The sequence below is a fragment of the Citrus sinensis genome, chromosome 7 (genome assembly GCF_022201045.2).
Source record: "Citrus sinensis cultivar Valencia sweet orange chromosome 7, DVS_A1.0, whole genome shotgun sequence".
Classification (NCBI taxonomy): Eukaryota; Viridiplantae; Streptophyta; class Magnoliopsida; order Sapindales; family Rutaceae; genus Citrus; species Citrus sinensis.
This window is the reverse complement of record NC_068562.1, coordinates 13,751,751-13,776,836: the sequence shown is the minus strand read 5'-3', so window position 1 is coordinate 13,776,836 and position 25,086 is coordinate 13,751,751. Positions and strand designations below refer to the sequence as shown.

Sequence of the window (25,086 nt, the reverse complement as noted above, 5' to 3'; positions counted from 1 at the left end):
AATTTATATATTAAACATTTGTGATTTTAAATACGGAAACCCGCAAAAAATCCGCCGGATACCATTGCGGGTTTGGTAATTGTTAAAACCCGCTGCGGGTGGGTTTTTTTAAAAAAATTAAAACCCGCTGCGGGTTGCGGGTGGGTTTGGTAATTCAAATTTTGTGCGGGTTTGGGTTTGGTAATGGCAAACCCGCTGCGGGCGGTGCCCATTGCCATCCCTAGGCCCAAACCAGTCAAGACCCGGTCCGTCTAAAGCCCGCTCAACTTAGATGAACTTTGAGAGGACCTGAACTTATTTGACATTATATGGGTCTGGTCTTGGGCTTGGCAAAGCCGACCCAAACCCTTAAATTGCCAACCCTACCTAATATAGTCAAAAGTGGCTGCGGTTGTCAGTTGTCACGACTCACAAGATGAATGACTTGGTCATCGGATCGAAAAAAAAAATCAATTAAAGTCGGAAACCCGGATCCAGCTATCCCAACTTTGTCCTTTTCTGATTTGAAAAAGTGTTTCAAACGGTTTAAAATTTGATTGATTAGTTATTAACATTGCAGTCCTTATTGTTTATTATAAAATTATAAAAGTTAAAAGTTTTAAAATATTTACACCTATTAGTTTATATTGTTTAAGTTTTTAAACTTTGATCCATTAGTTTAATTTAACTATAATTTCACATAAAATTTTATAAGCACATGAAAAATTAACATGCGTAAATAATATTTTTTATTTTATAGTATGCACTTAATAAAGAATAAACAAATTGAATATGAATTAAGAATATGGGTTATTAACTTTTTAATACTTTAGAAAATCATAAAATTAAAAAGGCTAAAATTATAAAATAAAAACTTATAAAATGTATTAGGCAGTAACGCTATATTATTTTTGTCATTAAAATTTTTTTATTTTTTATTATTTTTTCATTTTTAATATTATTCCATGTGTTAGTTTATTTGTATTCTATAAGTACAATATGTTGATTTATTATAAAATGCCAACATTACCCTTTAAATGTAAGAGAGTTGTTTTTAATTTCTAAATGTAGCCAACAACATCATATAGAAAGAGAAAAAAGAAATTAGTTCAAAAGTTTTTGAGCTTTATGTTTTTTTAAGAATTATCCAAGTTTTTTTGCTTTTAAAAGTTTAGGCTTTTAAAACCATGTTTTAATAACAATTCGTAATTTGCGACTTCCTAGACCTTTTGTGGCACCTACCTTTTGCGACCATGAAAAGCGGTTGTGAAAGGCCACCATCCCTCTCGGCTATCTAATCGCTCAAGTCTATTGTTAAGCAGCAGTATGAATTCCTTTCAAATGCCATTTCATTCAAAACAGGACTTAAATGTAAAAATTTGAAACCTGTGGTTTTATTTTAATTTTACACAAAATATCGAGGACTGCTAAATAATTAAACCATAAAACGACAAATGTGTTGGAGTGTTTCAACAGTTGTAACATAGTTTTTATCCGGGAAACCTCCACCTGCTAGTTTCTCTCGGAATCTGGGAGACCACGCGCACGTGGTATGGTATTATTGGGAAGGCCAAAATTACCATTTCTTTCAGATCGACCCTCCCCTTATTTGTTTATTTATTTATGTGGTTCATATTATTTTATTTTTACCAAAACCGATTTGAGTTTTTTTTTTTTAAATTCAAGACAATAACAATTATTTAAATAAATGATATCAATACAATTTGTAGCAATTAATCCATCCCAATCTTACACATGCATTTTGGATCTTTGCTTACAATTAAATTAGTGGGTATGGCTAAGTTAAATTATATGTAACTTACATTGAATAAAAAAAATATACTCAATAACTTAAAATATATTGATAACCAAACAATGCTTGAAGTTTTGGACACCACTCTTGATCAGTTGTGTAAATTATATATAACGTAATTTAACATGACTCGTAATAGAAGCTGATGTGAAGGACATTGAGCTGTCTATTGATCTCCTCCCAAGCTCTCCAAACATTCTCTTTCTCTCTTCATTTCGATGCCGCGATGACCCTAATTAAGTTGCTACTTGCTAATATGAGAAAAGAATATACACTAAAATCCAATAATTTAGTAAAATGGAAAAAAATCTCTTAATTAAAAAAAAAAGAAAAAGAAAAAGATTCAATCCTCTCCTTTTCCTCCTTTGTTCTTCTCCTTACTTCCACAAACTAGTTGAAAAAAAAATATTTTAATTATAAATAAAGTGGAAAAAATTGGCTTGACTAATCCTAGCCATTCATTACACAAAGATAGAAAAAATAAAAAAATAAAAAGGAACGGCTCCTTATCGTTTGAAAAATACATATGGATCTCTGTACTTTTTTAATTATGAAATATGTTGACATTCATCCACCAATTTCATAAGTTATTTAACTCGGCCACATCTAAGTAGAATCATCAAATGAATAGAGGCATTAAAGTCCTAGACAACGCGGTCGTGTTATAGTTGCCGGCGGAGGCTCAAGGAAGCTAAGACACAAGTCAACTGCACATGTCGAATCTTGAAGAAGATTTGCTCCCCCAGCTTCTAGATACAGTTGCTGAATTGGAGATAAGCAAGATTTCGGATGACGAAAATGCAGCTGCAGGAATGGAGAACAAAGAGCGAAGCATGAATGCCAAAAGGTGCGTAATGTTAGAATGAACATTTTTTTTTTTTTTTAGCCAAATACTCTCTCATAGGCGCTGAAAGCTCACTTCAGAAAAATAATAATAGATAAAATTGGGGTCGCAGGCCCTGTAACCTCACCCAAAAAAAAAAAAAAAAAAAGTTTCTCTTGGTGCTCACTGCTCAGTTTGTATTAATTCTAATACTCAGCCAACTTTTTCTTCCTAAAAAATAATAATAATAATAATAACAATCTTCAAACCCTTATGAGCAAGATTCCTTCCCCATTTCTAAAGAGAAACAGACACAGGTTATAATACAGATTCTGTAGTAAGATTTTCCTGTTGCCAGAGTAGCTATCGTGGTTTATGGGTTGTTGATAATCTGCTTGCGAGAATCTAACTTTGGTGAAAATTTTAAGTGGTTTCACGTGAAAATTGACCTTAATATTACATGAAATAAATGCAAGTATGATATGAAAATAAATATAATAAATAAAATAATATATATTTTGAAAAATATTTCGAAGATGAAACAAATATATTTAAAGTCATTAATATATTTTAATTAAAAATAAAATAATTAATTTTATTTTTATTTAATATTTCATTTAATTTAATATTTTATTTGTTATATAACTTTAGAGTCAATTTTTGAGTCACTGTAGGCAAAGGACATAATTATTAAAGTGGGTTTATGTGATAATTGTTTTGAATCAAAGGACTACCTGTTGAGCAAATCTTTTGAGATCTTGTCTCCTCTTATCTAAAATTTATTTGAAAAGAATACATGGACCCCAGCGCTTTCGGAAAACCATATTAAACTTCTTATGTTTCGAAAGATAGAGATAAACCTCGTTTATTAGTAAATCCTATTAGTTTACAATTTTTTTTTTTTTAAAAAAAAGATCATTCAGTATATGAGCAGTGATAGCAATCATTATGGGCGACTGTTTCAGTCGCTGGTTTCTTGTGTTGACATGTGTTTTCTTTTTTAGTTCATTTATGGCTATTTAGTTTTACCATAATATCCTTATTAAATCTTCCTCTATGAAGCTTTAATTTAATAAGTTCTTATGAAAATTTTTCTTTTCGGAAAAAGTTAAACAAAAACCCAGCTTAAGAGATGACTATCCTGAAATTTGCAAGTCTTCTAATTTTTTTTTTTTTTGTGGGTGTTATACCAAAGATTTTATTTATAAGTAGATCTAAGCCCTTTTTGAATGGTTGAAAAAATTGGAGCAATTTTTTATTTGGTGGGTATTTTTGTTGGGGAAGAATGAAAGTGGTTTGAAGAGTTATTAATGATTGATGGGTGAGAGTGGATTTGAGAGTGAGGATAATGACCATTGATGACATGGAGAAATGGAGTGAGTTCAGTGAGACAGAGAGGGAGAGGGAGAGGCGTGAGGGCTCGAATGGATGGAGGAAAATTTGAGGAAGAAAAGAATGAAAAATGGATTTGTAATTTAAAAATGATATTTTTGTTATAATGAATAAAAGTTTGGAGTCTTACGTAACTCAGTGGGGGTGAAATTTTTAAACTAATAAAATTGACACGTGTCTATATATAGAGCCATGACTGAGATACTCGCGGTCGCTGGTGTTCGTAGCACTTCTCTTCAGTATATTTAGGGATTGTTTATTTTTTGTCCGAAATTTAAATTTTACTTATTTTCAGACATTTACAGTTTTCAATTTGTTTGTTTTTTATCTCTTATATGTAACTATAGATGTTTAGATCTAAATGAAAAAAGTTAAATATTTGGATTTTTATATAAATGGCAAAATATGTGAATAAAATTTTAACATTCTCTCTTATTAATACCCATATTAAATAAATTTATTTCCAATTAAATAAGTTATTCTTTCATTTTTTTATCCCTTTTTTTTGTTATATGAATATATTCAGCTATTTTTTTGGTGAACAAGAATTTTAAATATAGTAAAACTTTAGGTGAGTGTATTTTATAATAGGTTCATCTTTTTGTATTTATATTTACAATTTTTATAATAGATTTTAAATTTTATTTATCTATTAATTTTAATTAAAATGATTAAACAATTCTTCACTGGCTTATGTAATTATCAAGAAAAAAATATCAATATAATATACTAAAAATAACATTATAAGTATAATTTATTAATGTAAAAAAATACATGTGTTAGATATATATTTTATTCTTCATGCTTTGTTAAGGAAAACATTATCAATTTTTTTTTAACTAATCAAATAATTCATTTTTTGGATTTATTCTATTTTTAAAATATTATTATTATAATTAATTAGGCAAGAATCTAATTTAATTTTTTAATACTTATTTTAAAAACTTTTAAATATGCATGTATGCGAAATTTCTCTACTTGGGAAGTCCACGAAATAACGTGCGGATTCAGTATTTTACGACCTAGCAAAACATTTTACCAATAGTGTAAATTAATGAACCTATATGTTATTTGATGTTGACACTCTTAGGAGAGAACCAAAACTATATATAGTTTTTCTTTAGTGTGGGCATTCTTATTTTTTTCATGTGAACACGCTGTTAAGATTTGTGGTTTAATAGAGTCAGTGCAGACACACTATTAAACTTTACGATTTTATAGTACATTAAAACATGACTCTATTAAATCGCACGGCTTAACAGCGTATACGCATTAAAAAAAATGAGGGCACCCACTCTTGAGAATGATCACACACATACACACACGCCTAAATTCTCTCTTGCAAACGCCTGGGCAAAAGACAATGTTGATTCAGTACTTTACAGTCTAATAAAATGATTTACATTAGTGTAAAATAATTAATGATGGCGTAAAACACTAAATCTATGTGTTATTGTATTATCTAGTAATTTTATAATAAAAGAATCTCTTACTTCAATACTAAGACGTAAGGTAAAAGATAAAAAATACAAACTTCAAAGTAGTATTTTTTGTCTTATAATATATTGAAATCTTTTTTTTTCTTTTAACTTGTGCTCTTATTATAAAATTATTCTCTCTCTCTCTATAATACCCTAATTTTTCCTAAGGGTGTTTTAGTCTTTTTAATTTCTTAGTGATCTTTTACCTTAGTGTAAAAAGAACATGATGCCTTGCCTTTCCCATTAAAGAGAGAGAGTGATCAGTTGAGAGAAAGAAGGAAAGAAGAAGAAAAAGAAAGAAAAGAGAGAAAAGAAAAGAAGAAGAAAAATCTTCTTCTTAATTCGGCCATGAGCAATACATGAAACCAAGTTGTGTAATTTGAAATGAATATTATGCTGAGAGATGATTGGAGGTAAATTTCAGTTGAAGACTTTCATTAATTGTTTTAGAGAAGAATGATTAGATAATTGTAGTGGAAATAGAAAATTAAGATTTTGCATAACATGTGATGACAATGAATTATTTCGAAAATTATAGTAATTTGTACGAATTGATTTTGACTCTAAATTTTGGATAGGCTAAACTAGACATCTTCAAGAATGTTCTCAAACTAGTTTTGAGATAATTGGATAAGAACTCAATTTTTTACCAACGCAAGTTTGAAACCTGAAATTTTTTATTTTAGTGAAGAATATGAATTACAAAGTTATTTTAGTGAAGAAAAATCTTCTTCTTAATTCGACTATGAGCAATATATGGAACCAATTTGTGTAATTTGAAATGGATATTATGCTAAGAGAGGATTGGAGGTAAATTTTAGGTGAAGACATTCATTAATTGTTTTTTAGAAGAATGATTAGATAATTGTAGTGGAAATAGAAATTTAAGATTTTGCAGAAAATATGATGACAATAAATTATTTTGAAAATTATAGTAATTTTCTGAATTGATTTTGACTATAAATTTTGGATAGGCTAAACTAGACATCTTTAAGAATGTTCTCAAACTATTTTTGAGATAATTGGACAAGAACTCAATTTTTTTAAAACGCAAGTTTGAAACCTGAAAATTTTTATTTTAATGAAGAATATGAATTAGGAAGTTATTTTAGTGAAGAAAAATCTTCTTCTTAATTCGACCATGAGTAATACATGGAACCAAATTGTGTAATTTGAAATAGATATTATGTTGAGAGAGGATTGAAGGTAAAATTCAATTGAAGACTTTCATTAATTGTTTTAGAGAAGAACAATTAGATAATTGTAGTGGAAATAGAACTTTAAAATTTTGCAGAAAAAATACTGACGATGAATTATTTCAAAAATTATAGTAATTTGTACAAATTGATTTTGACTATGAATTTTGGATAGGCTAAACTAGACATCTTTAAGAATGTTCTTAAAGTAGTTTTGAGCTAATTGGATAAAAACTCAATTTTTTACAAACACAAGTTTGAAACCTGAAAATTTTTATTTTAGTGAAGAATATGAATTACGAAGTTGTTTTACCATAGCTGGAATCTTTAAAAAATTATGAAATTTGGAATAACGATTTGTCTATTGTCTAGTATGTCTGCGGAAATTTTCATGATTTTAGAATAAAACAATAAATTGTTTTGTACTTTAAAACAAGTATGTTCAAAACAAAAAAAATTATTTGACATAATTGATGATGTTTGAAACGTAAATAATTTTCAATAGCTTTTTAAGGAATTAAGCTATGAAATTTTACCAATGAATTTTTAGTATGTCAATATATGTTATGTAAAATTTGAAAATTTTCCAATAAGTTAATAATTTGTTAAAAATCAGAGAACATGAGTTATTCTATTTTGAGGATTGAATAGTAAGAGTATTTGAGGTTGAGTTTAGGAGATGTTTAAAATGAGAAATTTAAAGACATTAGAATTTATGATTAGGACTTGATTATATCTTATGAGAGTTTTATTATTTATTTTTTTAGATCGATGATATCAACACGCATTTGTTACATGTAGATACCAAGATGTAAGTAAAGTAGACTTTTAAATGAATCACAATAAACAATATGTATACGTTTAACATGTTTGAAAATCCTATTTTTGATATGTATGGATATGCATTTATATGTTTCTGCCAATGTGTTTATGTGATGTATTGTTATCTGTTGAGCATGATTATGTATATGGGCATATGTACGTGTGAAAGTTCATCAGCATAAGCATGAACATGCAAAGCTTTTGTAAAAAGTATGTTTATTAATACATTTGTAATTTTATGATTGATACCTGAACTTTGTTATTATATTAAGTTTTATGAGAGCTTATATAGGGAGTCATCTCTTGAAGTTGTGTGGGAGCCCCATCTTGAGACTATGTGGGAGCCACTTCTCGAAGGTCGATGTGCCGCAAAGTGCTACACATAATGCAAAGTGCCACATGTATTATATATATTTTATTGAATGAAAATGTGAAAGTTTGAAAGTGACAGAAATAGATTTTAATGAATTTATTTTACAGTACTTTCAAAAGATCTGGTGTATCATACATTTGTATTATATAGAAATATATATGTTTTTTAGTATAAGTAAAATTAGTTTGCTTACTGAGCTTTGCACTCATTATAATTTATTGTAATTTAGTTTTCACAAATCAAGATTGATTCATAATGAGTGAGGAAAGGACTTGAATTGAGGATGATAGGTAGTTTGGCAAGTTGTTAAATTCTTCCACTGCAATTTATTAATTGTGTTTGGGAATTGAATTTTTAAATGATTATAAAGAGAATTTAAAGTGTATATGTGATATGTGAGTAGATTTGCCCTTGGAGTTCAAACCAGAGTGTTACAAATGAATCACAATAAACATATATAACACTCGGTCCGAATTTTGGGGGCAAATCTACTCGTGTATCACAAATATACTTGAAAATCTCTTTACAATCATTTAAAGATTCAATTCCCAAACAGAATTATTAAACTACAGTAGAAGAATCTAAAAATCTACCAAACCATCTGTCATCTTTAATTCAACTCCTTCCCATCACTCATCGTGAATCAGCCTTGATTTTTGAAAATTGAATCATTATAAACTATAATACGTACAAAACTCAATAAGAAAACTAATTTTACTTATACCAAAATACATATATATTTATATAAAATGCAAATAGATAATACATTGTAATCTTTTGAAGACATTGTAAAACAAATTCATCAAAATCTCTTTTTGTCACTTTCAAACTTTTACATTTTCTTTTAATAAAATACATATCATGCATGTGATACTTTGCAGTATGCATGGCACTTCATGGCACATTGGCCTTCGAGAGGTTGCCTTTATATAATCTCAAAAGGTGGCTCCCAATGCAAACTCTCATAAAACTTAATACAATAAGAAAGTTTACGTATAAATCATAAAATTACAAATGTAATTAATAAGCATACTTTTTATAAAAGCTTCTCATGTTTATGCATTTGCCAATGAACTTTCACAGGTACATATGCCCATGTACATAATCACGTTCAACATATGCAACACATCACATAAACATATCGGCAGAAAACATATAAATGCATATTCGTACATATCGAAAATAAGTTTTTCAAACATGTAAAACATAATATATTCTTTATTGTGATTCATTTATAAGTTTACTTTACTTACTTCTTGGTATCCATATGTAACAAATGCCTATTGATATCATCGACCTAAAAATCAATAAAAAAAATCTCATAAGATATAATCATAAATTTCAATGTCCTCAAATTTCTTATTTTAAATATCTCTTAAACTCAACCTCAAATACTCTCAATATTCGATCCCCAAAACAGAACAACCCATGTTCTCTGATTTTTAATAAATAATTAATTTGTTGAAAAAATCTCAAATTTTACAGAGCATATGCTGATATACGGAAAATTCATTGGTAAAACTTTTCATAGCTTAATTCTTTCAAAAACTATTGAAAATTATTTATGTTTCAGACAACATCAATTATGTCAAACAATTTTTTGTTTTGAACATACTTATTTTAAAAATACAAAACAATTTATTGTTTATCCTAAAATCATGAAATAGACATATTGACAAATCACTATTCCAAATTTCATAGTTTTTTAAGAAGTCTAGTTATGGCAAAATAATTTCATAATTCATGTTCTTTACTAAAATAAAAAATTTCCAGGCTTTCAAACTTGTGTCTGAAAAATCGTAATAAATTGAATTCTTATAAAATTAGCTCACTTCAAAACATTCTTGAAGATGTCTAGGTTAACATACCAAAAATTCTTAATCGAAATCAATTTGTATAAATGACTATGATTTTCAAAATAATTCATTGTCAGCATATTTTCTGCAAAATTTTAAGTTTTTACTTCCACTACAATAATCTAATCATTCTTTTCCACAACAATTAACAAAAGTCAACAATTGAAAATTTTCTTCAATTCTCTCTCAACAGAATATCTATTTTAAATGACACAACTCGCTTTCATGTATTGCTCATGGTCATACTAAGAAGAAGATTTTCTCTTCTTTTCTTTTCTCTCTTTTTCTTCTTCTTCCCTTCTCCCTCTCTCTCATTAACAGGAAAGACAAAGGCATTTTATTCTTTTTATAGTAGATACAAAGATTACTAAGAAATTAGAAAGTACTAGGGGTGGGCAAAAAAATCGTAGTGTTAAAAAAACCGAACCGAACCGACGGTTTTTTCTAATTCGGTTCGGTTTTTATTTTTTTAAAAAACCGAATATACCGTTTGTAAAAAAAATTGAAATGTCGATTCGGTATTCGGTTCACTTAGCTGAACCGAAAAATCGAATACCGAACCGAAAAACCGAATTATTTTTTGATTTTATTCAAATCAAACATGTGTTAATAATTTTCTTCAAATCAAACATGATTTTATTCAAATCAAACATGTGTTATTTCTCTTTATAACATTATGATTATGTTTATATAGATGGAGTATTGGAGTTTAGTTATGTATTTTGAAATTTTAATATTTCATATTTTGGGAGTATCTTATTAATAGTTAGTAAGATATTAGTGATAAAATGTGTTTTGAATACTTTGTATTTATTGTTAATATTTGTAATAAAATTAGGATAAATTAATTGTTGAAAAAAATTATTACATTCATGAGGCTCAATGGACTAAAAAATTAAAAATTCAAAATAAGCCCAATAGGCCCAAAACCGAAAAAACCGAACCGATCCGAAAAGAACCGTTTGAGTTCGGTTCTTATTAAGTTCGGTTCTTATTCGGTTCTTTTTATAAAATAACCGATTTAAATCGGTTTACTTAATTTCGAACCGAACTGAACCGTGCCCACCCCTAGAAAGTACCCTTAGGAAAAATTAGAGTATTATATAGAATCTCGGTGCCGGAGCTGAAACTTTGGGCGGTCCACTACACTAAGCGCATGTGAAAATGTAGAACAAGATCATCAAAAGTTATATGATTACATTTAATTCAGTGATGGAGAGTGAACATGCTTTCCTGAATGATTGAAGTTGTATCCTCAATGGCATACACCGAGCATTTGAGTAAGAGATAATAAAAATTCATGCTAATCCTTCCCACAGCTCCCTTGAAGTCTTACAGTTGATAAAGGAGGTGAGAACACTCTGCATCAAGGGAGAAAGCACTACATTCGAACAAAAGTTAATCATTCATCTTTGTTTGTTTTTACAAAGTGTGTGTGACTGTATTGCATTGACGCATTATTAGAAAATTAAATTGAGGTGGAGCAATTTGGGAACATTATATTTCAAGAAAAAGGAAAAAAATTTAAAATCTTTGGGCTACTCTCCTCACATCATTCAAAATAAAGAATTAAATAAAAGTACATTTTAAAGCTAGTAATTTCTTCTTCTTGTCTTCATATCTTTTTTGTATATGAAATTGGTCTTTTTCTCTGAAACCGATTATTGATGGATCCTTCTAAACCTGCCAGTAGTGATCTCAGCAAAAACGACAATAAGATCAATGAGATGAAGCCCATGAATTCTTCTCAACCTTCAAGCAGGCTCTTAGATAGCAAAAATGAAGATGAGATTGTTAAGATGAAGCAAAAGGATTTTGCTCAACCTTCCAGCAAACTTGTTGTTGGGAAAAAGGAAGATGAGATCACTGAAATGAAGCCAGCGAATGATCCGATCATTGAAGTGAAGAGCCATGAGAGACAACAAATAAAACAGGTGAAGACTTCGGAAGGTAAGACGAAGATAAAGGAAAAAGAGTCTAATATGGTGCTATAAAAGCATTGCTCTATTTACTGTTGCTTGCCATATGTATAGGAATAGTATCACTATTAGTTAAAGTATACACATGATAAAAAGTGAATGGGATAAGAAATGCTGGAGGAGCATAAAAGACTTTTCCTTTTTTATCTAACACTCTTTTTACTGATTCAGTAACTAATAGATATACATGTGCATCTATCTATCCGTACATATATATAGATTGGTTCAGGGAAATGGTGGAGACTGGCGTTAAGGTGGATCTTGGTGAACACCCGCAGCTACGCAGGGCTCTAGTACGGAAAGATTGGAAAGAAGTAGAGCGTTTCATAAGCGAAAATCCGGACACATTGTATGCCAAATTTACAGAAAGTTGTGGTACACTTTTCCATTCGATGGCTAACATTAATGAGGACGAAGCCCACAGGCTTTTGGATGAGTTTCTGGACATGATCTCTCCACTAGATCTAGAAGAAACAGATACCTCTGGCGGCACGCCGCTAACCAGTGCTGCAATAGTTGGCAATACAAAGGCTGCGAAAATCTTAGTGAAATATAACAAAAATTTGCCAAACATGAGAAACAGAATAGGTCAGTGTCCAATTCACTGCGCAGCAAGGAGTGGCCACAGAGAAACAGTTGAATATCTTCTATCAGTCACCGGAGTAGAGGAAGAGGACTCACATGAGAAGTATTCAAACCCTTTTGCCGGCGAGTGTGGTTTGAAGCTGCTGGAAATATTGATCGAATTTAATTTTTTAGGTCAGTATACATGCAATACCCTTAGTAGTAATATGCATATATTCTAAAATTTGCTTCACCATATTAAAAACCACATGCCCAGGGTCTGGTGTAATATCTGACACATATGGTTTTACTGATCTTAAACATCTTAAAACTTAATCTAAGATATTCATTTTAAATAATGTATCATATTAATTCCGTCATCTAATAATAAATCATGTATACTTATCGGTTAACTTTGACATAGAAGGATTTTCTGTTAATCTTTTTTTCCTCTTTATTTAATAAGTGGTTAAGATTGAGTTTTATATTTGCCTTTTCACTTTATTTACAATTAAGTCAATTGTTTTACTAAATTATGATGGTAAAAAGACAAAAAGATAAGGGGGAAAAAAATCCTTATCTGCTTGGGCAATTCCAAGTTAGCCATTTTATTTCTTATAAAATTTTCTTATATCACATCAAATTTTATGGTTTATTCATTATAACCCCCACTGTTGGCCTCTTCAATTTTATAATTTGTCTATTGTACCCCGTTAGACCAAAATAATCCTTGTTTTGCCACTACTGATAAATAATTTTTTTGCACATAATCCTTTTGATTTTTGTCATTTGTCCATGAACAGACATAGCTTGCAATTTATTGAAGCAGTATCCAAAGTTGGCCCGTGATAAAGACCATCACAGACGTATCATTCTACAAAAGCTGGCTAAAAAGCCTAAGGGTTTCGCGAGTGGAAGTCGGCCTGGATATTGGAATCGCTTCATCTATCATTGTAGGTGGCTACAATCCTTTTGATCACATACGTATACATTCATACATACATACATATATATATATATATATATATATATATAGTTTTTCGATTTGGGATCTTAAAGTGCAGGAAAAGTCTGAGAAAGCTTTAAAACCATAGGATTTTAAAGGCTTAAAACTTAAAGCACTTAAACCGTAAGGTTTATGTGTTTTCCTAAACTTTTCCTCACTTTAAAATTTTGGATTAGAAAATTTCTATATATATATAGTTATTTTTCTAGTGAGGGCATCCTCACTTTAACAACAATGGGAGGATGCATACTAAAATACAAAAAAAATACATATTTTAATACATTAGAAACTGTGATTTTTGTCTATTAGTGGCATTTTCACTTTGTTAAAATAAGAATGTCCTCACTAGAGAGTTATTATTATTATTATTATTATTATTATATACAAATACACACATATATACTACTTGTTGATGCCAAAAAATGACCTCAACAGCTGAATTTGTTTTCTTTGGGGAATAACAGCACGAATCCAAGCTCAAACGTCACTTTGATCGCAACTTTCTATACCTGCCAACCAGAAAACATGGTTAGGATACGCTGGTGGAGTTCCGGCATAGACTCTCTGATGCTTAAGTCAGAAATTATATATAAGGAAAGAAAAACGAGAAGGAAGGATTGTGAATAATTTAAAATCAAGGAATTTTTCCGATAGAGGTGTTGGAAATCTCGTAGGAAATAAAGAGGCTTTTAGATAGGTGATTTGTAGAATTTTTGGTTGATTTTGCTAACCCCCTCCTCTAATGCCCTCTTCCGCTTAAATAAGCTCTTGGTCGTGGGTGGTTACCTCATTAACTTCAGCCCACTTTTTTCAGCAGCTGCAAGTGGTTATCAATTGTAGGTGGTTTAAGAAATCATGGCATACAACTTCCCTAGAAATTAGGCACGTTCTCTTTGCTAGCAATTTTCCATGTCAAGCTAATTCTCAAGTCAGACAAAAGAATTTTGAGGTCGGACTACCTTACTTCCAGATCGGACTGGTGAATTTTTGGATCGCTCATATAGGCTTAAAGTTACTCTCAAATCAGGTCGTTTACCTCAGGTTGTACTTGTAAATCAGGTCGCCAACATAGGTTTCAGGTTGTACTTATAAGGTCTGCTCAACGACAGTAAATTTTGAGTAGATTAGGGTTGGCTATATTTTTAGACACTATTAGAAAAATCCAACCCGAACACCAGTCCCCTAGTTTTCAATACCAGAAAGTCATTGCCGGTTGGAAACTAATTATTCAAAAATAGAAATTGCAAATAATAACATACAAAACATGTCATCATAATTAGGTTGTATAAAACAGTTGATCTTATAACAAAATTGTGAAATCGTCCACCTTATCGCTGCTTATATAATTTTACAAGTTAATTGCCATGTCTTTACATGCAGGCGTTAATCCTGTGCAAATAGAATATATTCATTCTCCTCAAACCCAAAAGACTGACTTTTATGCACCCGAAAATGTCAAGGGAGACGCTGAGAATCCAATTCAGAGACCAGATAGCTCGACTAAATCCATAGCTCTGAGGATGGCTACTACATTTGGTTTGTGAATGTTCCTCATTAAGCATATATGTAGCTAGAAATCATTAATAAATTATTTTAATTAATTTGCTTATTTACAATTCATTAATTATTATTCTGTGAACCTCACAGGTGCATTGAGCCAAAAATTGCACATTGTGTTCTGGAACGCCCTGGTGCATCTTGGTAATAATTAAAAATTTAGAATCTCTTCTCTTGAATTGAATTCTTTCAGGGAAATCGACTTTTTATTGACTTGATTTCAGCAACATGCAGCTCCGAGTATTAAAGACATACACGATACAAAGTTAATGCACAAGCAAACCGTTGAAATAGTCAGAATGATGTGTGCCGGAATTAAATGGAATTTTGGGAAAGCTTTAGAGATATTAAAGATTGGGGATTTATGAGATAGTCAACGAAATCATGAAAGTTTACTACTCTTCACTTTGTTTTGTTGATGAAGACGGGAATAACCTGTGCATGCTTGCAGTTTTGTATCGCCGGGAAAAACCGTTTAAGCTCCTCCGTCAAATGCGTGGGGCAAAAGTTATTTTTGTAAAACAGCCAGGACAAATCTTTAAACAACATCTTGCACTTAGCCGGACGGTTAGTGCCTTCAAGTGAAGTCGCTGGTGCAGCATTGCAGATGCAGCGGGAGATGCAATGGTTCAAGGTGATGAATATAACATAAAAGACTAATGGAAAATTTTCTAATTCGGAAATAAAATTCAGGATTAAAATCCCAAACAAGTTGACAACGGTTTGAACAGACTCTCAAAATGTTCAAAATGTTGTAAACCATTTGACAACATTGTGAAAGTATGTTTAAGCAGTTATCAGTTTGTCTAGGATTTTATAAATTTGGGATTTCTGGACTTGAGAACAACTCAAAGACTAATTATATCCTATATGATATATATAACAAAATTTAATTTGTTTCAGCTAGTAACTAGTAGCTAGGATCTATTTGTTAAATAAATCTCATTACCACCTCTAATCCGCTTTAATTTTCTGTTTAGGCCGTGGAAAATTTAGTCCGTCCTTCCTTTCAGGAAATGCACAATGCTTCCAATAAAACTCCGAGAGAGGTGTTTACCGAGACACATAAAGAATTAGTTAAGGAGGGTGAAAAATGGATGAAGGACACAGCTCAATCCTGCACGGTTGTAGTTTCTCTCATCATCACAGTAGTGTTTGCCGCAGCTTTCACCGTACCGGGTGGCAACAACAATGAAGGGATACCCAATTTCTTGCACGATGTACCTTTCATAGTATTTATCACATCCGATGCGCTTGCACTCTTCTCTTCAGCCACTTCATTGCTGATGTTCTTAGGCATCCTTACTTCGCGTTACGCTGAAGAAGATTTTCTGGTTTCCTTGCCAAGGAAGTTAATTATCGGCCTTTTAAGCATGTTTTTTTCTATTGCAGCCATGATGGTAGCATTCGGTGCAACCATTTACATAGCTCTATCCCAGCCGTGGAAATGGGTTATTATTCCAATTTCTCTACTTGCTTTTATCCCCGTAACCTTGTTTGCTTTGTTGCAGTTTCCTCTTCTGGTTGAAATATTCTTGTCCACTTACAGGCCTAGCCTTTGTCGATCATTCAAGTATGTGTAGGACATCTTCATAATAGCCAGAGCTAATTTGGCTCAGTGCCATGCTGGATTTCGGAGCTTGATATGTCGTTTTGAAACTCTTGATATGAGTAATAAAAAATCCACTAATGTCATGATATCCGTCAAATTTTGACTACATCTCTCATGTAGGGAATCAAAAGGTTGTCTAAAGATTTTTTTTTCTCTAATTTTTAACAAAAAAGTAATAATAGACATCTCAAATCTTTTATCCTAAATTTTATTTTAAATAATGTGTCATTCATTAAGTAGTTGATAATTCTTTACAAGATTCAAGTGGATTAATAGTATTATCTCATCAACCAATTGATGATACTACATTATTTGGGATAATTTTTTAAGATAAAAAATTTAAAATGTGTAGCACTCTCTTAAAAAAATTGTATGATCTTTGCTTCTTTATTGGGAAGTCAGTTTTTAAGTGCTGTTTTCCTTTTTTATTTTAGTTAGAATTCTTTTAATTAAAATTTTGTATTATTTACAATTCACGTAAAAAAAAGTCAACCCTAGTTGTTGTCAATTTTTCTTTTGCTTTTAACAATTGAATAAAGGTTTCTTGTTGTGAGTAGAAATTATTTGTTCTAACCAATTTTAAATATCTACTTTTTTGTTAAATAAATGAGGGGTGTCCCTTATGATAGTGTTGTTGGTAGTCTCCTTTGTCTGTAATGGTGCGCTTAATAAGCCTAGAAGTCGCTTGTGTCATGAGTTTGGTCAATAGATTCACTGCAGATCCTGAAAACTAGAAAAGAAGCATTGATCAGATGTTACGACATGGGCTGCTCAGATATTCGGGGGATCTCTTTGGTACAGTAATACTTTACGCAGTTAAAATGACTAAATTGTATATTTAGACAAAAACAGGTCATTGACAGTTACAGAAGGTATCATTACCTTATTTAATGGTGTTGTGGGCTGAAAAGCCTTGCTTCAGCATGTCGTACCTTTATCAACAACAGAGGCAGACTATATAGCCATCACACAGGCCGTGAAAGAGGCTTTGTGGCTTAGTAGATAGAGAAGTGTTGGAGTGTTTTGTGACGGCCAAAGTGAGATCCAAAACAACATGAGAGGATAAGACACCAACAAGGATAAGTATAGTCTAAGGATCGGTTGTTCTGTGGAAGATTAGCGTTGAAGATAATTAATCCAGTAGATGTGCTCACGAAGACAGTTGCGGTGACAAGGTTTCAGGAGTAATTAAATCAAAAGCATTTGAACGAGTAATTTGAATAAGTGAAGAATTGATGTTGATAAGGAATAAGCTGATTTTTGAATGAAACTAAAACCAAGGTTGAAATTTTCTCGAGTTAATTCAAATTCTTAGAGTTTTATTTATTTATTTATTTATCTAGGCGGTAAAGTTTATTTGAGTAGCTATGCTAACATGGGTAACCCATGTCTTCAAAATTCTCGAGGGTAAGGATTTAAGTCCCATTATTTTTTTTATTAATTTTTAAAATTAGATGGAGGTAGAACTCCCCCCATCAATACAAGTGTGGTAAATTCTCTTTATAAATTTTTGACGTTATAAATTTGAGTTATGCTTCAGTAGGTTTGATCTAAGATTGTCTCAATAGATTTTTCAAATTTTTTTGTGTGTAAGTAGTTGCCCCCAAGGGTGTGATTGAATAATTTTCAAATAATTTTATTTAAATTGTGGTTACTTGTTTCAATAAATTTGATATAAGTTTCTCTCAATAGATTTTTTATTTTTTGTGTGTGCGTAAGTACGTAGTTGCCCTCAAGGGTGTGACTAACTACTTAGATTTTATTCTTGAGGAAAGTAGGAGACTAAAAAATGAATTTAGACTTTGCCACCCACTTGCCTTTATTGAAAAAAAAAGGTTGTTATCCTTTAACTATAAGAATGGTGAATATCAAATGACTACAAAAATATTGGTATGTATTATTTTACTACTATATATTTCGAAAATCTTTTATTTTATTATATTTTTTTAACATTGTTAGTCCAACGCTAATGTCATGTAGACATTAAAAATTTAAAAGGGTAAAAGTTTCTTTAGATTAAAAACTAAGATAAAATTTAAAAATTACAAGCCAATATAATAAAATATAAAAAATTCGTGAATCCCAATTTTGCATCATCATCATCTTCTTCTTTTTCTTCATTTTTTTTTTCAAAGACAGTGGTCCATCTTCTTTGAAAAATTATTGACATTGTTGAATGAATACAACTTACAAGCCATCCATTGTGTCATGGCCCAAGCCTCCACATGGCCTGCCCTGGCCAAGAGAGTGTGAATTTGACGTCTAAGGCCGCACGGCATAGCGTGGGTAAAACTGGACTGTGACAATTGGCATTAAAGGATGTCATCTAAAAGAAGAATTAGTGCCTATTTAGTATGACTTATTTAATGGTTATAAGTGCTTATTTAATTCCATAAGCTCTTATTATAATTTTTATTGTTGTTTGATTTTTTTTTAGTTGAGCTTTTAGAGCTTAAATAAATTATTTTACCTCTACTAGTAAAAGCTCAAATTTTAAGCTTTTGTGAGTAGAGGTTGAAAAGTCTTTTCTAAATGTTAAAATATACAAAATATCCTCTAGTTATTTGACAATCTTATTTTATTCTTTTCATAACATAACTTAAAAAACATTGTCTGTTAAAGTAATTTCATAGATTTTTAATAAAAGCTTTTATTGACAACCAAACAACTAAAATTTTTTATGTAAAAGCTTTACTACTAAAAACTCTACTTAAATAAATTCTATTTAAAAAAATTGTACCAAACGAAACCTTAGAGGAACTCCTATAACAGTCGTGGGTATATAATTTTTTTCTTTTCTATAACTTATCCCTAGGGATACGTGATAAATTTAGAAGTGGATTTTACATAATATTTCTCTGAGATTTATTTTTTAATTGATGAGTTTGATTTAGTTATGGAATAATGGTTTTATTATTATTAATTTGAAGGATTTGATGAAATAGAAATTAAGATTGATAGAAATAAGAAAGCATATTAATTTTCAAGCTTTAATGGCAGTTTCAATTTGCTATCTTCAAGCTTTAATGGCTGACTTCAATTTGACATCTTGATGAGAGCAAGATTAGCAGTTTAGCTAAGGGAGATATTTAATTACAAGAATAAGAAATTTTGGAAGCGAAGACACGCCTTCTTCAGCTAGGTTTGATTTTTTTATTTAATTAAAAACTTAATTAATTTTTAAAGTAGGGGCATGTTGGTAGTTTAATTGTTAACTAATGGTCAACTAATAGTACTAAATGATAAGGTTGAAAAATAAAAAGATTTTATAAGAATATAGTAACAAATTGACAAAAATTAATACTGTCATTTGATATTTTATAATTTTTAAGGCAGCCAAATGATAATAACTCAGGAAAAAAAATAACAGTTAATATCTATCCCATTTTTAAAAGTATTGTAACACATCATTTTACTACTATTGCATATATTTACAAAATTTATTATTTTATCATAATCTATTAACACCATTAATTGACCAATTAGTTGATTAATAATCACCAATTTCATCTGTTCATAATTTTTGTTGTCAGCAAGAATAAAAGTATTACAATATTAGAAATTAAAAATATAAACTAGCTACAATAATCAATATGAGCATATGGATTTAATCATTAGAAAAATTGAATTTAGGCCCTTTTTATAAATACCTATGAATTATCCATAATTTAAGGCTATTTCTATAAATATCTAAAAAAGAATTAGTATTTTACTATGCACCAATTAGATAAAGGAGTGTGATGCAATGAGAAGTCCAATGAAACAACAAAACAAATAAAATAAAATGGAATTTGTGGTAATACCAAAACCGTAATAGAGAATAAGAGCAAAAGCTTAAAGCCTGTAATCATTGGAGAAGGGGAAGCCACACAGAGATGGGAATTTCAAGAAGGAAGCCCCTCTCTCTCAGGGACACTCTCAAGAAACCTTCCTCTCCAAAGGTTTCACAGGTGCCTTTTTTTTTCTCTTTCTTTTTGGTGTAGGGTTTTTTTTTTTTTTTGGTTAAATTGTGTTTAGATATTGTTAAATGATGATGTGATACTATGAACATTAGAGTTTGATGAGGTCTGTCGACTCAAATTTTGATTTTTTTTTTTTTTTTGCACGTGGGTATTGATCACAAAAACTTGATCGAAAAATAAGAACTTTTCCATGAAAGAAACAGAACCCATGTTGTGATTTTGTTTTTGGAGTGTTTCTTTGCTCATATGACTGAGTATTTTGTACTTTATTTTATTTATATAGGGTCCTTCAGTAAATTAGTTACTTTTTGGCGTTTAAATGCTGTGAGTGTTGCAATTTTGACCAAAAAGGCATATTTAATGCTTTGAATTTTTGTTGATAAAGTTGTTGAGCTAAACTATAAATATTTATTAGGAAACACAGGTAATAAACTGTAAACTTTGTTATGATAATTGCTTGGTTTATGGTATTCTTGCTATATGTTGAATGAAATTATGACATGATACTCCACAAATGATTTACTAGTTTGCTAAGAGACTTCAGAGTTCTTTGGATTACATGGGCCATTAATCTGGAGATTATCATGAAATAAGATTTTCGATATTGTTTTTGCACTTTGGTAAACCTGGTGAATATTTGGAGAGTATTGATTTTCTCAATCAAAAAATACAAATCAGAAGGTGGTGGATGCATAGATGTATATGATCAAGAAAATTTCTGAAGTCGTCGACACCCAGATAATGGGTTCTGATTGCTATAGATTCTTTCTAGAGTAAGTTAAGCATTTAATATGTTACACTGTAAGCTTGATTACTCAGCACAGTCAAGAGAAAGAAATTGAAATTTTAGCATTAACCATTATGAATTAGCCCAAAATTGGTGCATTTTGTTTTTTTATTACCCCCCAGCTCCTTGTTTTTCTCTTTCTTTCTTACACACTCTCTTAAGTTTTGAAGTGCTCACGACATACATTCTATTGTGCTTCTGATATGATCAATCTGGTATTCCTTTTTATTAGCTTAAGTAATTGTTCTATTGCTCTTTGTTGGTTTGTTTTAAAATTACATTTCATTTTGTTCTAGTATTTGCAATTCTTTTTTCTCGTCGTATAATTTGATGACTACTCGTCAGAACGAAGATGCTGGACTGGACGAAAGTGATTGGAGAACTCAGTTGGGGCGTGGAGCACGACAAAGAGTTGTCAACAGAATGTAGGTGTTTATTTCTTCTACCTCCCAGCCATAATCTGTCTACTTAAGGAACCACTATTAACTTTCTCGTGTTATCTTTTGATGTTTTGTCTCTTGATAGTATTATGTGGTGGTGATTTGAGTGGCAGATAATCTAATTTGCTATATTTTTATTTTGGATACATGTGGCTTAGAAAGAAAATCAAGTGTGGAGTTTTGGTGGCCAAACATAAAACTCAAGTGTGAAATTCAATCTGATATGGTTACGCCATATAAGGTGATATAGCATGCTGTGTCGTTTCTCCAAATGATATGCATCCTTGTTGAAAGTAGTTTGTACCCTATGGGCCAGAATGAGCTTAGTAATGTCAAAAGAATTGAGGTGGCTAAGAAAAACAGCTTATCAGTTGTAATTCAAGTTACCCACTTAGTTGTATTTTGCATTCAGTGCTCGCTCAGATTGTGATGGAAGTAGTAGAGGCATTGGTGAAAAATAAAATAAACTTTTAAGGTATGTTTGAATGCATGTGGTAAACCTGATGGATACATCATATGACCATCTTGATGTGTGATTGAGTCTTTATTCTGGAATTATGTGGTTGCTGCAAAGGCGATTGGTAAATGCATTCTTTCAAGGTTGAACACATGTCTACACAGGCCAAATTTTCCCCATATTTGGTCCTTTCAGCAGACAACATAATAAGCAAAAGATATCCAAATTACTTTTCGTTTGACAATTCAGCTCCTGATGATATCATTAGAAAATGTTTAAAGGCCTACTATTATGAGCGACTTTTGTCATTACAAGTGCTGCAGTGATAGACATTTTGGGTAACCTGTTGAAACCCCTTTTGTTTGATGCTGACTGTGCTTTAATTGGCTACTTATAAAGCCTATTGCCCAGAGAAATGCACATTAGTTGGCACACTGCATAAGACATTTTGGTTTTAGTGGCCCCTGCCTGCAGGCCTGCCTTCGCTTGGCAAAGATGCAGTAGATTTGGTCCAAGGATTTAAACCGTTACAGAATTTCTAATAGTTTACTTTAGAAGGTTATGAGATAAAATGAATCAGTGCGCCATACGGATGGAGGATTTTCTCATGAATATCTAGCTGATCAACTCTTGCATGGCCAGTTACTAACTAATTATTCTTTTACATAGATTGGTAACATTGAAGCGGCATGTTCCTTTTTCCGGTGAGGAGAGATTACGCGAACTCATGAAAATTGCTGCGAGGTTTGAGGCGAAGAATTATGCTATTGCTATGAGTGAGGTACGTTATGTTGTTGCATTCTATAAATTTCATAAAATATATACATATACACCAAAATTCAAAATTATGCACTTTTATTGTTCCTTTCCGAAATTCTTACTTAGATTCATCCACACCCCCCCCACATTGTTTTCTTCTTCTGTGGTTTTGGCAACATGACATGGAGTATTAGGAGATCTAAAGTTCTAAACTTATCTCAAATTTCAGTCAGATTATCGGCAGAGAATATCCCTGAAGATGCATCAGTTGGATTCACGGTCTCAAAATGAAATGCCTTAGTTCTCTGCCATGCACCCACTGCCAGCAGTGGCAGCAGATTCCTGGTCCAGGTAATAACCATGGAATTTGAATATTTGCTTTTATCCAATGCAGTTGTTGAAGCTTCACCCGCAAATTAACTCATATTAACAACATTATGCTTTTTGACTTGTAGAATTTTTACCTTTATTTACGCTCTTAACATAAATGCAAGACATGGGATGCTAGACATTGCAACTTCTTAAATCCTTGCACTAGGGGAATGTCTATGTTGGCGTATTTTGTAAAATTAAAATCATTTGGAATACCTTCACTTGTATGAACTATTTATTAATACATTCTTACGTACTTTTCTTTGTTTGCAGCATGAAATTTCTGCCTCAATGATCAAAGTCAGAACAGCTTTTAGCTGGAAAAGCTTACATGAGTTACAAAGCTTAGGAACAATTGATAGATATTGTAACTAAGTTTGATCATGAGAAATTTGAAAATGTATATTGAAGATTATATGGATTGGAAAAGTATAATCTTATATTTCTTATTAATGTGTGTTTGAGAGTGCGGTAAATTGTCATTTAATGAATGGATTCTGAAAATTATATGTTAATGGTGTGTTTGGAAGTGCTTAAGCATGATTCAGTTACCTTAATTACGATGTTTAAATTCATAAGAAAAGAATTTGGGTGCATTTTAGGTATACTCTTTATCACTTTTGGTACAAATTCTTAGATGGTTGAAGCTTTTAATGCTTATCTTAATTTAGAATATGTCTTCGAGCATATCTGAACTAGCTGTGTATGCTTTTGGTAGTTAGTCTTTAGTGAATGACATTTCTCATCCTTATCCAAACTTTTAGAAAGTATTGAATAAAATAACGCACGTAACATGATATGGTATTTCTTTGATGTTAATGTCTTGTGAATTCAAGAATACGCATTGAAGAAGGTCTATATAATAAACTTGTATATTGTTGTATAACTTTGATTTTATTTCGAACTTAAATTTTAAATATTTATTGGTATAAACTTGACCACGACTCTGAATATAACATACATAACTGATAAATAAATTTTAGAATATGTTATTTTTCATATGCGCAATGGACCAACACATAAATTTAACCAATAAAACTCACTTTGGGAGGGTATAACACCTTTACAATGGATATATGAAGGAGTTATTGAATGGCAAACTTGTTGACTTAATTAGTAATTATTATAGTTTCTTGTTTAAATTTAAAAATGGGCTTACTCAGGAAAAAAAAAATTAATAAAATAGGGCAACTTAAGTATCTTAAGATTAGCCGGTTGCTTATTAAAAAAAAATAAAATAGATTAGCCGGTTGGGTTGTTGTTAGATACAGTATCAATTCATACTTGTTGTCTGATTTGACTTGTTTTGTACTTTCGTCCATTTAACATAACACAATCAATGAAGTATCACTTCTAGTAGTATTTCAATTTTAATTTCAAACGGGCCTTAATATATTTTGTTATAAATTTTTTTAATAATCAGTTAAATTTTGTTATATATTACTTGAAATTTCTAATTTCTTTTTTCAGAAGTCCTAATCTAAATAATAGTCCTCATAAACGATAAGTTTGAGGAAAAAAAGAGATGGATTATAAAAATAGTCAATGATTTAAAATCATAAGGAGTAATGATTGCCAATTATCAAACTAACCAACAACAAAAAGTACTTTGCCTTAGAAAGATGAATTTCCGTAATTTCACAGGACTAATAATAATCTCATGGCCCTTGTACAATTATGGGATTTCCATATAAAGATATTTTTAATTAGAATAAGTATCTAAAAAGAGATCAAGTTTATTTATCTTCTTTATTGTTTAAGAAATTATTAAAATAAACGCCTACCAATCCTCTACCATACTCTTATGCAAAAAGATTGAAATTCTAAACTTTTTGCACCATTAAGACTTTATCATA

General features: G+C 30.8%; 3 protein-coding genes across 3 annotated transcripts; all 3 read left to right on the top strand.

The window, feature by feature from the left end:
- Positions 1-2,384: 2,384 nt before the first annotated feature.
- LOC127903696 (uncharacterized) lies at positions 2,385-15,962 on the top strand. The gene is made up of 8 exons (XM_052444183.1): positions 2,385-2,639; positions 11,426-11,685; positions 11,934-12,473; positions 13,082-13,231; positions 14,665-14,820; positions 14,932-14,985; positions 15,076-15,475; positions 15,822-15,962. The coding sequence occupies exons 1-7, from the start codon at positions 2,506-2,508 to the stop codon at positions 15,207-15,209; spliced, it is 1,428 nt and encodes a 475-aa protein (XP_052300143.1). The 5' UTR covers positions 2,385-2,505; the 3' UTR covers positions 15,210-15,475; positions 15,822-15,962.
- Positions 15,858-16,424, top strand: LOC127898814 (ankyrin repeat-containing protein NPR4-like). Its single transcript, XM_052431297.1, has one exon. It carries the CDS (start codon positions 15,858-15,860, stop codon positions 16,422-16,424), a length of 567 nt encoding a protein of 188 aa, XP_052287257.1.
- Positions 16,425-20,214: 3,790 nt separating this feature from the next.
- LOC102617225 (mediator of RNA polymerase II transcription subunit 15a) lies at positions 20,215-23,745 on the top strand. The gene is made up of 5 exons (XM_006465176.4): positions 20,215-20,403; positions 21,548-21,627; positions 22,769-22,880; positions 23,088-23,209; positions 23,504-23,745. The coding sequence occupies exons 1-4, from the start codon at positions 20,329-20,331 to the stop codon at positions 23,157-23,159; spliced, it is 339 nt and encodes a 112-aa protein (XP_006465239.1). The 5' UTR covers positions 20,215-20,328; the 3' UTR covers positions 23,160-23,209; positions 23,504-23,745.
- The last annotated feature ends 1,341 nt before the right edge of the window (positions 23,746-25,086 follow it).

Bases quoted from the DNA above. Each gene is read 5' to 3' on its own strand.
- LOC102617225 (XM_006465176.4), top strand. From the start codon at position 20,329: ATGGGAATTTCAAGAAGGAAGCCCCTCTCTCTCAGGGACACTCTCAAG. The intron at 21,628-22,768 runs GTAGGTGTTTAT...TCTTTTACATAG, and splicing joins CAAAGAGTTGTCAACAGAAT to ATTGGTAACATTGAAGCGGC. The intron at 22,881-23,087 runs GTACGTTATGTT...CTCAAATTTCAG, and splicing joins ATGCTATTGCTATGAGTGAG to TCAGATTATCGGCAGAGAAT.
- LOC127898814 (XM_052431297.1), top strand. From the start codon at position 15,858: ATGCACAATGCTTCCAATAAAACTCCGAGAGAGGTGTTTACCGAGACA.
- LOC127903696 (XM_052444183.1), top strand. From the start codon at position 2,506: ATGTCGAATCTTGAAGAAGATTTGCTCCCCCAGCTTCTAGATACAGTT. The intron at 11,686-11,933 runs GTAAGACGAAGA...ACATATATATAG, and splicing joins ACAGGTGAAGACTTCGGAAG to ATTGGTTCAGGGAAATGGTG. The intron at 12,474-13,081 runs GTCAGTATACAT...GTCCATGAACAG, and splicing joins GATCGAATTTAATTTTTTAG to ACATAGCTTGCAATTTATTG.